The 15,279-nt window shown below is 35.8% G+C and overlaps 1 protein-coding gene across 6 annotated transcripts in view; it reads left to right on the top strand.

Annotated features, from left to right (window-relative positions):
* LOC140673697 (uncharacterized) overlaps positions 1-12,158 on the top strand; it is a 63,174-nt gene extending 51,016 nt beyond the window's left edge. For 5 of the 6 annotated variants that reach the window (XM_072906795.1, XM_072906792.1, XM_072906793.1 and 2 more), the window contains 5 exons: positions 2,241-2,398; positions 5,597-5,712; positions 6,091-6,301; positions 6,466-6,936; positions 8,800-12,157. In XM_072906795.1, coding sequence (XP_072762896.1) covers positions 2,241-2,398; positions 5,597-5,712; positions 6,091-6,301; positions 6,466-6,936; positions 8,800-10,801 — 2,958 coding nt within the window. In that variant the 3' untranslated portion in view covers positions 10,802-12,157. Of the gene's footprint in view, positions 1-2,240; positions 2,399-5,596; positions 5,713-6,090; positions 6,302-6,465; positions 6,937-8,799 lie in introns of all 6 variants that reach the window. The other variant, XM_072906797.1, reaches the window with a different exon arrangement.
* The last annotated feature ends 3,121 nt before the right edge of the window (positions 12,159-15,279 follow it).

Here is a 15,279-nt window from a genome sequence, read left to right as displayed (position 1 = left end):
AATTTTCACTGTGCGAGCTCAAAATAGGTGGTAACTTTCGATTAAATCTATTAATGGAAAACCGTGTTTCCCGATTAACCTACGAGCTGACACTTGTAGATTTTATAATTTAATAATTTTGTACCTGTATAAGTGTTTAAAAAAAATCCAAATTTTCTAAAAACTATTATACAAATTCATATTTTTTAAATTTTATACAGAAAATTTGTTTTCAAAAACCTGGTCGCTAAAATGTGAGAGGTCAAAATGGGTGGTACCTTCCAATTCAATCTATTAATGAAAACTCGTGTTTCCAAAATTAATCAACGAGCTGGCATTTGAAAAGCCAGCGCGGTGTTTTTGGAATATTTAACATGGTTGACGTTGTATCCATTGTCCCCGGTTTCCTTAGCTCGGAAGAAACGGGTTGTGACCTAGTGGCGACCATTATGTTCGCACAGTCGGAGAAAGAAAAATCCGGGTTGCGAACCCATTTGGATTTTGGCCAACTATTTTTATCGTCGTTGCGTGCGCCCTGGCAACGACCTCGCACCACCATGCAGTAACCGAGAATATCGCTAAATTGAATGTACCTCCATCGTTGCGTCAACAAGGATATTAGATTTTAAATCTGCAAATAGCGATTCACGCAGCATACATCATTTCCATGTCAGCTCTCTCTCTCTCTCTCTCTCTCTCTCTCTTTCTCTGTTCTGTACGCGAGTCCGATGAATTTTAATTTCTATCCGTTCTCGTAAATTCCGCTCTTTATTGAACTTTACAAATTGACGCGTTTGTAAATACGCTCGGTTTATCGTGCTAAAAATAATTACGAACGCGATAAATCTGAGAACTTGCATCGGAGGAAATTTCAATCGAAAATTGTTGCTGGGATTGATGATGAGAGAGTTTGCGCGTTTTAAAAAAATTCTGTAAAGTCGAAAATGTAGAAGTTCATTGTTGTTTCTTCCGTCATAACGATTGCTTATTTCAATATGTGCTGTAAGCTATTTTGATCTCGATATCTGTTGTTATTGGAAGAAAATAAATTTTGACACATCAAATATTGAAAAGAAATTAATCAAGTGTGCGTATGTGAATAATTCTATTCGTTTGATGCGAGTTTAATATTACTGGTTTTGAAAAACAAAACAAAAAAAATACATTTCTCTTGACTTTAGCAATATGTTAAAAGGTTCATCACAGAGATTGTATATTGTGACAGTTTTTTTAACGTCAATCTCGCTCAGCCAAGTCCGCTCACGGCGTACTATTTCTGCCATCATTGATAGAGTATTATGTATAAAAATTATTTAAACCAAAGTATTCTAAATAATTTTTAAAGATTTTAAATTTTACTTGTTAAATAAAATTATATTTAAAAAACAATAAAATAAATCCATTAGAGACGTTTGATGAAATTTTAATGAACAAAAGTTTAAAACTAGACAAAAATTTAATAAAACCCTGAGAAGTAAGGAAAAAATAAAAGTTTTATAGAAACTTTTATATATTTAATTAAATCAAATGTTTTTTAAAAAACAATTCATTAAAAAGTTATTACTTAACCTTTGTTTATACGTTTATAATAACATAATAATACTAATAATATATACAAAACAATATTTATTTAGAGTTTGAATAATTAATTTTGGAATTTTAGTTTAACTTTAGTTTTAAATTAATTTAAACGATGCATAAAGAGAGATGTTGATAAAGACATTAAATAATAAAAAAATATTTTAAATTTTGATTTCTCTCTCTCTCTCTCTCTCTCTCTCTCTTGAATAATACTTTAGAATAAATTCAAGAACTTAAATGTGTTATCGATTATAGTTATTTAACGATTTATAAATACAACAGTAAACGATGAAAAAATTTACAAGCTTTCCTATATCGGAATATTTGCTAATAATTTTTTAAACACACATGTTACTCTATTTTTCGTAATAAAAACAGAGATATTTATCTTATAAGAACGATAATAATTTTTTTACGTTATAAAAACGAGTAATATAAATAAAAAATATATTAAAAGTAGGATAAAATAAATAAAAATAAGATTAAAATATCACATAGCAAGTATAAGAATATAAGTTTTAAAAGATGTAAGAGAGGCGGGGGGGGGGGGGGAGGAGAAGTTGAAAAGAGATAACAACCTATAAGCTTCGATATTTTCGAGTTACGAGTGGCGTCAAAGTATCGATAAAATACATACGCGTCGATATAAAAGCCCATCCAGTGATCTTGTTATGTTGCAGCAACAACATCAACATACCGTGCACGGGGAGGAATTGCCTTATGTACTGGGTGTCCCATTGGACGGCAGCAAGTACGACTTACGAGGTCGATACGACATCCGAGAGATGCTGTTTTCAAAGGCCATTATGAACTGGTGGTGCAGCTTTGCCTATAACGGGTAAGTTGCCAAAAAAAAAAGAAATGCATTTAGCGACAAATAGTACGTAGTACTTATGTAGCATCCTTTGTGCATTTTATGTATTGTGTGTAAGATTGCACAGACAAATATTGAAATATTTTTCGTCCATCAATTTTTACGATAAAAATATAAATTATAGATAGAATTATAAATATATAAATGGTAATAGATGTAAAAAAGTTTTATTTATTTAAATAATGAACGAACAAAAATGATACTTGAAATGCATTTTTCTTCTATTACCCGTGTTGTTTTTAGAAACGTGCTGCGTTTCATTCAATGCAACGAATTATTAATTGAAAAAATACGAATAAAATTTGCAGAGAGCAAGCTAGTTGCTGGTGATTACAAGTTTAATGAGAAAAATAAACGTATATAAATAAATAACGTACAAAATAATCACATTGCGTGTATTAAAGTTAAATTAAAGTTGATATTAAATGTTATGAGTGGCAGTAACCGTGTAGAAACGATCGTATTTAATAATAGTGGCGAACAATTGTTGTTGGGCGTTGACGCGAAAATTTCTAGTTGCTAAAGTTGGACTTGAAACATACGTATTCGGGAAACCTGATTTTCAATTAACTAAACATTTAGATGTTTAATTAAACCGAGCGGTAATATATTTTTCCGTTTTACATTTGGTGAATATAGAATTAAATAAACTAAAAAATAAATAAATTCAGGAACCAGAATTAATGGACAATTTTGAAATATTGATTAAAATATAAATTAGTTTTTTGAAAATTAAAAATATATTTTTATAAAATGGATAATGTATGCAAAATTGAGAAATTTAATAATGTTCAACTTTAATTATATATTTTTAAAGTAAATTATATTGTGTGATTTTAAAGAGCATGAGTGGAATTCTTTTAAGAATAACACATATTTTTATTCTAAACTTAATAGCTGAACGAAATGATATCAGCAAAATTACAAAAAAGGGGAAATACAAAACTAATAAACTTTATCTGACAGATCATTAAAAATACTCATTAAATTTAATTATTAATCTTTTTTTCTTGCTTTGTTTTGCGTAAATGTACATGTTTTATGTAATATGCGTGTTTTTTTTCATTCGGGTTTTTATCTTAAATTAACTTGGCGCAATTTGATGCTTGTTATGTTGATGCTCGATATATTGTCGAATTAACGATCCGGTGAATCGGCTGTTTTAATTTACGCGATGAAAACAGATTATCCACAGATACGAATTATTTCGACATTTCGTTTCACCCAGCAAAACGTTTCATTTTATTCGGTCGAATAAGCCCAATGTTCTCGTGATACAAAGCCACTTTTGTTTAAACCGAGGGGGTAGATCAAATTTCTAACTGTATTAAAAATTTATTTCGATATATAAAATCATTTAAATCGTAAAATGAGTGTGGTTAAATTATATTATATAAATTTAAAAACTACCCTCTGCATGAATAAGAACATTGCTGCAATTGTACTAAAGCTCTATGAAAAATTTATATCTCCAAATATCTCAATTTTTACATAATTAATTTTAAAATAGATTTACATTTGACTCGTATAATAAAAATATTAGAATTCAATATTGAAACGGAATTAAAACAAAATATTAATTGCTCAATTTGTATTTTTCGTTTTTTATAAAATAATTGTTCTGGTGTTAATATTTGTGTACGACACAGGATTATTATGCAATTTTAAATTTTATTAAAATTATTCGACCATATATGTTCCGTTTTAGTTATTCGTAAAATAAAATATTGTAAAATTGTGAGAGTATTAAAATACTACACCCTTTGTAGTATTTTCAGTCTGTCTTAACTTAAAATATGATTTTTGAATCTTTGTAATTATGTATGTTTTTTTAAAATGAAACAGCTCTTTTTCTATACTCTTTTTTTTTTTTTACATTTAAAATTCACTAATTATTTCTAAATAAATTCACGAAGATTAAATTTTTCAAAACTATAATATTTGAAAGGATTGACATTTGATTATATCTTAAGTTTCTTACAATTAGACGTCAGAAACGCAGTGTTGTGTATAAAATTTGTATTACGATTATTAACTGTCTGTTGAAAAAATACGTTTAAATTTAGCAACCTTTATGGTTTATTAAGAGTATAAAATTCCCTCTTTCGTAATGAAATTTAGTTTCTCTATGCAAAATATAAAATTCTGAAATACACATCTACATACACTTTGTTAAGGAATAATTGTATATCCATTTTGTTGCAAAATATAAAACCGCGTGTCGCGTTTGCGGCTACGCAATTTTTTTGACCCAGACACTGCTTTGAACATATTGTTTGACTAGAGTTTATTTCTACATTACAATGGGATAAACGGTGAAACTCAAGGAAAACTAGGTCCCTGCAATTAAGCAAGACAGAGAATTTAGATTAACGTACGTGTGGTAAACATTACGCGTTTGTAAACGTCGCGCAGCATGATCGATATTACATGCGTCGCTGTATCTACCGTATAAGGGCGCGTCTCTTTGCGAGGATAAACGACGAGCAGCATCTGTACGGGAGTGCCGTCGGTGATAACGAATGACAGAGGAAGGGCTGTTTTTTTTTTCTTTCTTCTTTTTTTTTTTTTTTTGTTGGTCGTCTACACCGCCAGTGAAATCCACCGTCGATCGATCAAATGTATCCGCGTTCGTTCGAAAATCATTTCCTCGCATGTTTGAATCATCGCGTGTGTGCGAGACGTATTATATATTTTTAAAATTGCCAAAGGTTTACAAAATGTATGATTAATGCCGGAGATTTCTGCGTGGATTATAACGTTACGTTGCCCTTCGGAATTTCGAATGAATATAGGAAAGAGAGTTTGTCGAATTGAAATTCCGCTAGTCTAGATATTCAGATTTTAAGCGCTTAAATTACGAAACGGTCGGATTTTATAATTTCCAAACATTCCGCGGAACTTGAAATTCCGCAAAATTGAATCCTAAAAAAGTCCGCGATCGCGCGTTAATTTTACAGTAATTTTACAAGCAGAAGGGATAATATTAAATATCCCCGCGGATTATTTTGGATTATTCGATATCTTCTTCTCCCATATCACATTCCAATTTCCTGCCCGGAGTATTAATCCCAAGTCGGCCTGTACGACAAAAGTTATTTCTGCTGCCGCGCATTAATCATTCGTGATTATTTATAAAAAAAAAATATTCGAATCCCCCAGGAATCCCAATGTCGCCAAGCAACATCCCTACCTGAGTAATGGGTTCAAGGAATGGGATCAGTACGAGGTCGAGTGGCCAGAATACGATTCTGTCAATCAGACATATTTCAATTTGAGTAAGTAAAAATCTGGATTTCTACACCCTGATATAAACAACTTTTACATTAATATTTTTTTACATTAGTATTTCCAATATATTATTTTATTTTTATCATGTATTTCATTTTTGTCAATATAAATATAAAATAATAAAATATTATAAATAATATCAAGTAAAGTTAATAATTAATTAATATTAAATTTATTATTAATTTAATATTGAATTAAATATAGTAACATGCAAAATATTTAATGATATTTATATTAGATATATAATATAAAATAATAAACAAGATTACATATATATTTTACTACACACTTTATCATTCAAAAAATTAAAAAAATAATTTCATTAACTATTTGACACGCGATATGCGTGTCTCTCTTGCACGCAGCCATACCGCCTAATGTAGGTACGCATTATCGCATGGCGGAGATGCAGTTCTGGAATGAAGATCTGCCCAATCTGCTCAGGCACCCGAATAAAGACATCTCGGGCCCGACACGATCGAGAGGACCGCGACCGCAGATTCTCGACTTCGCCGACGGGATCGGCAAATATGCCAACAGTACCGCAAACCAAAAGTACGAAACCTACGGTGCCAGGTCGGTGGTAGTAGGAATTAGGAATAGTTCATTAATTACACATGTATATGAAATTCTTGCTGTCGGAGGAATTTCTCTCCACTCGGCCAAAATTGCGAATAAAAAAAGTATTAAGTTTATGTTAATTCCCGTACGGATTGGGAAATATTTTATTTTTCCGGCAGACACGCGATTCCGTCGAGCACGACTTCCAACACGGACAAGCCGTCTTCGATCGGAAATATCGGGCAGGGATCCACGATGGAGACCGATACGTTAAAAAGCACGTCGACGATGATGATGGTGATTGTCTTCTTCGTGGCGTTTATACTGATAAACTTTACGGCCTTCCTGTACATCTATTACAAAAAGCAGAGGGTGAAGGGGAAGGAGAAGTCGTTGAAGAGGCGAGCCAGCGAGAAGAAAGACGACTCCGTCAAGAGGTCGAAGACTGATAAGCACGAGAACCATTACGGCCAGCTGGGCTACAAAAGCGACAGCAAGCCAGATCTCAACGACGTGATAAAGAATGACAAGGCGTACGACAACAACTCCAACTTTGGACGCAGATCGAAACTGTCGAGGCAAAACTCCAGCTCCACCATTGACACTCACATCAAGGTCAGGGAGTGGATTCAACAGGAGATTGTCCACAGGTCAGTGAACCTCGGTGAGGTAATATATTTTTAAACAACTAATTTTCACAAAATTATTTTCAATATTACCTAATATTATTTTTCGGAAAAGTTATCAACATCATTTTAACGCATATTACGTTCCCGAATATTACATTCACGTAGCAATGTAAATTTTCTCGTTAAACTGAAATTAATATATTAGTGAATTCATGCAATTATTGTAAATTAATAATGAAACTGATTGAAATTTGGCATCTGTCGGTTGGAATCGTTGAATTATTTTATTTTAGACTAATTTATTTTGCGAGATCGCTTTATTAAATTTGCATCTTCTTGACGGATCGGAGGATTTGAAATCTTCATTATCCATTCAGAAATTCAATATCCACGAATGCCAATGATTTACATTGGCGAGTGAAAGAAAATTAAACAGTTGTTTTTAACGGGTTAATTAATTATATATAGTATAATTAGTAGATTAAATTCTTTGTCATTCTGACGTTGTACTGTAGGCTAATTTGCTGTCCTCGACGTTTCAAACTCGATTTGTACGTCTTCCCTAATTGCGAAGAGCTCGAGATACTTGGAGAACGCTTACCCTCGCAAATTCGTCGATCGCGGTGAGGGTTGCGCGACCCAGTAATCCAATTAAGGGGGTCCCGCCTAAAGAGTGGTTGCTTTGAGACGTGGCCCGTATCACTCAAATCGGAGAATTGAGTTTTTTTTTTTTTTCTTTCTCTCTTTTAATCAGTCCAATATTTCGTTAGGTGTATTGACTCGCGAAAACGATTGACAAGTGTACACCCTACAAAGTTAATTGAACTCGTTAGAGCGCAACTTCGTATCTCTCGTCATTTAGCGAGCAATATTTGATTTGCAAATAATACCGTCAACAATATCGTAGTATCGTATATTTGTTGCCACGCTGATTAAAACAAAAATAAGAACGATAAAAAAAAATACAATATAGAGGAAATTTTATACAACGATAAAAATAAATAACTTTACGAAATATTTGCGTATCATGTACAAATTGCGTAATAAATTTTTAAAATATTTCCATTTACCTTTTTTTTTAGGGCGCAGTAAAAAATTTTTTCGCTGCATGTTATAGTTATATTAAATAAAGTATATATTTATATATTTTTAAACTACGACATGATCACCGCGACATGTATTACTTTTCTGTTTATTAATACGACTGTGTTATGATGATGGGCAACGTAAAATCGTATATTTAGAATACGCTTAATTATAAACATGCGTACAGCGTGAAATAAATAAATATGTATCATTAAATTTACGGATGTAAAAAATAATTTCTCGTTTGTTGACGTAAAATACACAAGATTAAAATTAATTAATTTCCAGAGCATGAGAGTGCAATTGTTATTATTAGTGCTCGTTATCATTTACAAAACAATCATCATTTACGAAATGGCTTACAATGGCTTACGTCATTGATAATAACTCTCGATAATAACTAGTCAATATCAATGTTTAAAAAAGGAGCAGAGTATTAATAACATTAAGTTTACATTTTTTACGTAAAACTTGTAACAATATTATTTGACGTATATTTTAACATTGAGTTTCACGATAATTTTTCCAGTAAAAATATCATTCATATATTATAGTCAAATATTTCTCAAGAACGCTCAACGTTATTTTTTATTGCAAATATTAATTAAATTAAGGGAAAAAATACGTAATTAAATTGGCTAAATTTTTTATATAATTGGCAGAAATTAGTAAAGTTTATAGTGTTGCATTTTTGAAAATTAATTTTTAATATATTATAATTGGCCCTGGCAAAAAACTTTCTCTGGGAATATTTTGTAACATCGATCGGGTCTTTTGCTTTTGCTTTGTCCGATATAGATGTTCACCGAGATTCCTGCGCAAAACACGAGAAACGTTGCAGAAGGAGCATCAGGAGAAGCTAAACAAGCAGCAGCAAGAAGAGAAGCAACGTATAGTTGAGGACGCGCTGAAGGAAAGAAAGGAGGAACCGATCTACGACGAGAGCCCGGCGCTAGTTGTGCGTCCTGGAAAGAAGTCAAAGCTGCCGAAAATTTCCGTGGCGATCGACGCGACTCCGGCAACCAGGACAGAATCCGTTCTGAATCAAGTGCCAATCGAGTTGACGAGGAGCATTGAAGTGCCAAACGAATACGAGCCTAACGTGGATCAGCTGATGACACCCGAGGTAATTGTCATCGAGCATCATCATTCCAGAAGCGATCCCCTACCGATGGAGAACGTCCTCAGGACGATGATGCCGAATTTCTCCACTCCCAAAATCTACGAGTCTGATGCAGAAAGCGGGAACAGCCTGTACGCTAAGATCAATCCCAAGCTGAAGTCTCGTCTGCCCCGTCCCGGTCCAGGGACAAACATCGAGACGCCGGGGTCCAATCAATCGAAATACGAGAATCCACCCGGCGAAGAGATCTATGTAAAGACCGGGCCGATTTTAACCACCTTCGCCACAACCGACATAAACGTCACGTGTCGTGAGCCAATCGTGGAGCGAGAGTGCATCAGTCCCGAGGAAGCTCTGCAGACGATCAAGCGTCGAAACTATCCCAAGGTGCTACCGGACATCGAGAAGAGGCGATCGCTTCCGGCGCCGAGTAGCCTTTTTGTGTCAAAACAGCAGGCGAATTCGTTGAAGGACTACAAGAGCGGAAATCGAATGAACCTATTTTCGAATCAACCACCGTTACCACCACCCAGGATATTCGGACCCTCGAAGAGTCTCGAGAAGGGCGCGTTCTTGGCCGAGGAGAACGAAAATCAGAGCGAGAACGAGCCGATCACGACAAACCTGCACGTGGGTCCATTGCTGAGGAGACAGGACTCCGGCAGGAATAGCTCCGATCCTAATATAATAGATTCTTTAGAGGAAGGTAGAAGCGTTCAACCTGGCGGAAGTGTGGATACCATATACGCCAATCCAAAGTGCCCGCTTCACGGGGGTCAATACCGCTTCTCGCCGACAAACTCACACAGCGTCGACGAGGATATTGGCAAATCCACCCCGCTCTTAGAAGCGGGGAATCCAAATTGGTACAAACCAAGCCAGTCTCCGGGCGTAATGACGTCGACAGGGTCAGAACCGCAAATAGTGGTCGGTAGGGACGCAGGAACCGCGGTGGAGCCAAAGATCGTGATCGCGCCGAGAGCGGTTAATCCATGTCAAGACAATCGATATCCCAGTCCGTCGATTCCGGGATCGCAACAAGAGGATCGCAATAAGAGCGAGCACGAACCCGGCGCGGTTTCGGCCGATCCAACGCGCGATGGAGGATCGTCATCGTCATCAGAAAGGTTGGACGATTCGCTGGCGGAGAGGAGGGAGCCACGAATAATCATCACCCCGCGGGAGCCGAAGAATTGCGGCCCGGCGAGTAGTCTGAAGCAGCCCAAGATCATCATAAAGCCAACGACGAGTCTGCCGAGGTACCAGAGGGATCAAAGGAATATACCGAAGGTGTCGGCCATACCGTCGCCGGAACAGCAGAATTGCCAAAACAACGAGCGAGACAGGGCGGCGCTGGAGCAAAGGGAGAAGCCGTCCCTGAGGGAGAAGCCGAGGGTTACGAGGATACCGTCCTTCTCCCGCAGGCGAGAGGAGACCGGGATTGAAAAGCCGTCCTACGTAGAGAGAACAGATATGGCGCCCGGTAAAATCACGAACGCGCCATCGACATGCGACGTCAGGTCGTGCATACCGACACCGACGGCGACGGCGACGGCGCCGATGATGCCCAAGACCGAGAACAGCCCCCCCAGCACCGACTCCTCGTCCGCCAGCAACGGAAATTCCAGCAGCTCGAATACCGGTACGATCAAACGCAAGCCGGCGAGCAAGAAATAATTGGCTGCCGCGTCCAATCTCGCGAATGTAGATTCGGGATCTCACGTATCTCGGATATTCCGATGCGATTACAGTTTTCTGATTTTTTTTTTTTTTTTTTTTTTTTTTTTGTCACAGAGCATTTGCAAGTATTTAAAATATCATGGTCAAATGATGAGGGGAGAAAAATAATTCTCTCTCTAGAAAAAAAAAATCTCATGTTTATTAAACCGTTTTGTATAAATCTTTTCTTATTTATGGCACCATAAATTCATAAAACAAATACTTTCCTTATATAAGATTAGCGTTATTTATTACTACTTCAGAGCGCCATAGACGCATTTTATTTATGTGTATAACTTTTTTTATTATTATTAATTCTACTATTTTTCTACGATTAAAACAATGGATACATTTAATATAATTGTATATCGTGTAAATATTAATACCATCGATGTTTAAGAGCCCGTGCAGAAGCAAAACTGTATTACATGTAAGGTTGCACAAGATATTAAAACTAGTCTCGATATTATTGATTTAAAAAAAAAGACAAAAATATATATATTTATAAATTAGATAAGGAAAAATTACTATCTTATATATACAAATTTAGAAAAATTTTCTTTAACAAACAAAAACATTTAATACAATAAACAAGATAAACAATATAAATTTTACACAATTATTTAGCTGCAAAAAACTTGATATATATATATATATTGTGTTTTGTGTGGGAAATAAATGAATGATACAGATAATAATAATAATAATAATTATCTTAGACTATATTAAAAAGATTATGTTAAACAATTGTTTTTCAGGTGCAGTTGAATATTTTTACAAATATTGTCTTGTCTTGTGCAACCCTAATTACAAGCTGCTCTATAACTGCGAGCAGTCGTCGATTGTTTGAAGAATTTTAAACGAATTTTAGACGTAATCCTCTAGTTGTTAATAATTTTTAAAGCGCTCGCGCTCTTCTACGCCTGTAACTTTATACATGATGAAAATATATGTTTTTCGTACTTTTCCAGCAGAGAAGCCGGAATGAAAGAATAAATTCCTCTTCGCGATTTATCATCCTTTTAGGGTAGATGCCTGCACCGTGTATGCCCGCGACTTTACATGCGTCCCGCAAACTTTGTTATTAAGTGAAGCAGCCTTTATATAAGTCGCGCAGACGCCAGCGGCCGTGAACGGTAGGGCACGGCAGGGAATCGGGACAAAGTGGTTGGCGAATTCTCACTTATATTACCGACGGAATCGAATTGATTTTCAAAGTTCGCCGAGTAATGGGATTCTCTTCTCTTCGTCTCCGACCGTCGCCACGTGCGGAGGAAAATGCCATTTTCGCGCGAATCCTCTCCCACCGCTCTCCCGCAATCAGTCTATCTCTATCACCTTCCCTGCCGTCTCTTTTATTCTCCTTTTCTCGTGTTTTCATTTCATCTCGTTCTACGCGACTCGTTCATCTCGATCCCGTTCGAAAGCTTTGCTTTCCGATCATGGTTGAAGGAGCGGAAAAGTGACGGGGCGAGTGTTTTCACAATCGGTGGAGCCTGCGAATTTTTACCAATTTTTATATTGAGTTTCTTGTTTATAAAATATTAGGAGAAAATATAAAAGAGAGAGAGAGAGAGAGAGATAGAAGATGAAAAGACAGTAAAAATATTATATAGTTTAAACTAAATGAAAAGGGGCAAAAAATACAAATAATAAAGACTACGAAATGAAATCCCAAATGGTTTCAAGGAATCGAGACACGGATGACAACGTAACCGTCTTTGATTTTATCATTAAAAAGAAAATCGACCCTCGAGTTTTGTGAACTGAGACAATTTCTCGATCATACTATTTGGATCAAATGTATTCGGATCTTGCGCTGTCATCAGTTTCAACTGCGAGACACGTGCAATCTGACAGCGATAACTCGGTCATATCCGCGGGAGCTGGAGTATGCATCTCTAAGTTGGCGTTTAGATGCCGGGTGTTGTCTCTCTGCCTTATGCGACAGCGTGTAACCAGTAATCATCCTCCGTGCACAACGAAGCCCCCCGGTCGTCTTGCAGTCTCGCCGTGACAGGTGCGTGACACCGCGTGACCCATTGTCACGGGAGGAATGATATACTATCAGAAGTAACGGAGGGAACAAAAGCCGTCTTCCAGAGACGTCGCTGGAATCGAGTTGAGATTTCTGTAGAATAATAATGGAATAGAGAGTAAGAATCTTTCTCTCTATCTCTTGTCTCTCAGGGATCTGCGTAACATCTTAACTTTACAGGTTCTAAATTTTCTACGTCTTCTGTATAAAAGCGCTTTTGTCAGAGGTCAACAACAGAAGCTGATTTGTTTAGCAAACTGGATATTTAGTCACAAATCGAGCATAAAGAAATTCTACCACAAGCATAATGTGTTGAGAACCCATGTCAATCATCTAGAGACTTATTTATTTGATGACGTTTCCAATACTTAATTATAATAAAATATTTAATACAAAATAATACTACAAATAAAGGAAAGGTATGTTTCCCTTTAAGTTTAAAATCTACTTTAAGTTGAAATATAATAATAAATAGGGATTTATAATGATTAAAGAGATTAAGCAAGAAATTAACGTACAAATATTACATATACATAATATTTTAAATTAATCAATAATTAATATGCCATAATAATTGTAGCAATAAATTTGAGTTAGGATAGTTTAAGCTTTTGTAATTACAACTGCGCATAAGTTTGCCCCGATGTCGATGAGAGGGATAATTTCCATATGATTATCTGCGGCATGCGCGTCTAATTATCGCACGATAATCAGCGATTAAGCACGAACCAGCGCGGCAACCTCATTATTATGCCCCGGGCGACCTGTCGGAGGTGCCGCGCGAGCGAATGCATAGATACATAATTTCGTCTTCCCTGTCTAAACCAATTAATAAATTTGCACCGGCTGCCTGCCCGCGGGACAAGGTCGGCCCATGCCGTCCATTTCCACTGGCGGCCATTGTTTCCGAGACAATGCCAACTACTTGGCAAGCTAGAATACATTGTACTATCCGTAGAGCTGCTGAACGTGATGTCAGATTAATTAGATTTCGAAATGAGTACACGACGTATCCCTAAGTAAATGCGCTTCCCTTTAATTAGGGAATGGATTGCATATTTAAAAAAAAAGATTTTAATAGCGTTCTTTTTTTTTTTTATATAGAAGATGTAATTTCTTCGAGGTTCATCGATGCCATTCTATCCTGATTGATGCATTTCGATAGTAATTTATCTCAGAATGGATTCTACCTTAGTTGAAGCCCTCCACGGGTATTCTTTTCAAATACAATTCGCAGTTAGTTATACGCACGCGATGTTAACCAATGGCATGGCGTGTGTGGTTGAAAAGGAACGTCCTGTATTTTCTATCTCTCTAAACGATCCCTCTCTTTCAAGTTCAATCTGCGTGAAGAAAATAAACGACAATAGTTGGTTCGAAGACCGCAACCACGTCTCCAGTATAGAAGTTTCCATTGACGGGATTTAGTAATCTCTGAATTGAATCCGAGGATTTCAATTTAACGGGTCTTACAAAAGTAAATTCCAAGAACAATACCTCTGATAAATTTATAAGAGATTTTTTAAAAATCTTGAGGGGCGCAAGGGAACCTTAAACTTGAAATAAATAAAAATTCCACGGAGTTAAAAGATTTCGGAAAGATTTAAGATAGGGATCGCAGGGTCAACATTTGACGATCCAAAGGAGACGCTGGTGAAGTTCTTGAATCTAAAGAAAATATCTCTAAACGAAAGCTTGATGATCTATGATTCATAAGAAAACAATTCCAACGTCGTCGTGTTTGATGATGACTACCTGATATTTATCAAGTTTCTTATCAGATATATGCGATCTCGCATTACATTTCTCTCGTTAAATACATTTATTTAGCTCCTCTTCGTGTAAATGGAAAAAGTCACTCCGATATTCGAGAAAATTTTACATTAATAACGCATTATTAATTCTACAATATTTAAGAATGTTTTAATTTGTAAATTTTAGATGTACTTTAATCAAAAATAGATTCTTTCTAAATTTCATTCATAAAGATAAAATGTGTTACAAAAGTGAATGGAATCCATTTTAATGTCTAAAAATTAAAATACTTGACGGTTATTAATAAATTGATAATTTAAAACTTTTCTCGAAAACATTCGTCGAATGTAACACTGAAAGAGCTGACGCAACTGTAATTTCTCCCCCTCCCCCGCCTCCCCCGCTTCCTCCAATGCAGGTTCAATAATTCTTTATTAAGAAAGTTGCGAAGGATAACTTCATTAATGTTTGTACCTGTTCGACAGACGCTAGGGGCGATCAAAGTTGAAAATTGTCTGTCGTCTGCGGCGACACTCGATGGCACAACTTGCGGCTTGTCGACCTAAATCCAATAAAAAAGTACATGTGTACTGTAACGTTATTACAAGAGATCAATTTTTACTATTTGACGGCCACATTTCTT

The sequence above is a fragment of the Anoplolepis gracilipes genome, chromosome 15 (genome assembly GCF_047496725.1).
Source record: "Anoplolepis gracilipes chromosome 15, ASM4749672v1, whole genome shotgun sequence".
In the NCBI taxonomy this organism is placed as follows: Eukaryota; Metazoa; Arthropoda; class Insecta; order Hymenoptera; family Formicidae; genus Anoplolepis; species Anoplolepis gracilipes.
This window is presented reverse-complemented; position numbering and strand designations above follow the sequence as displayed.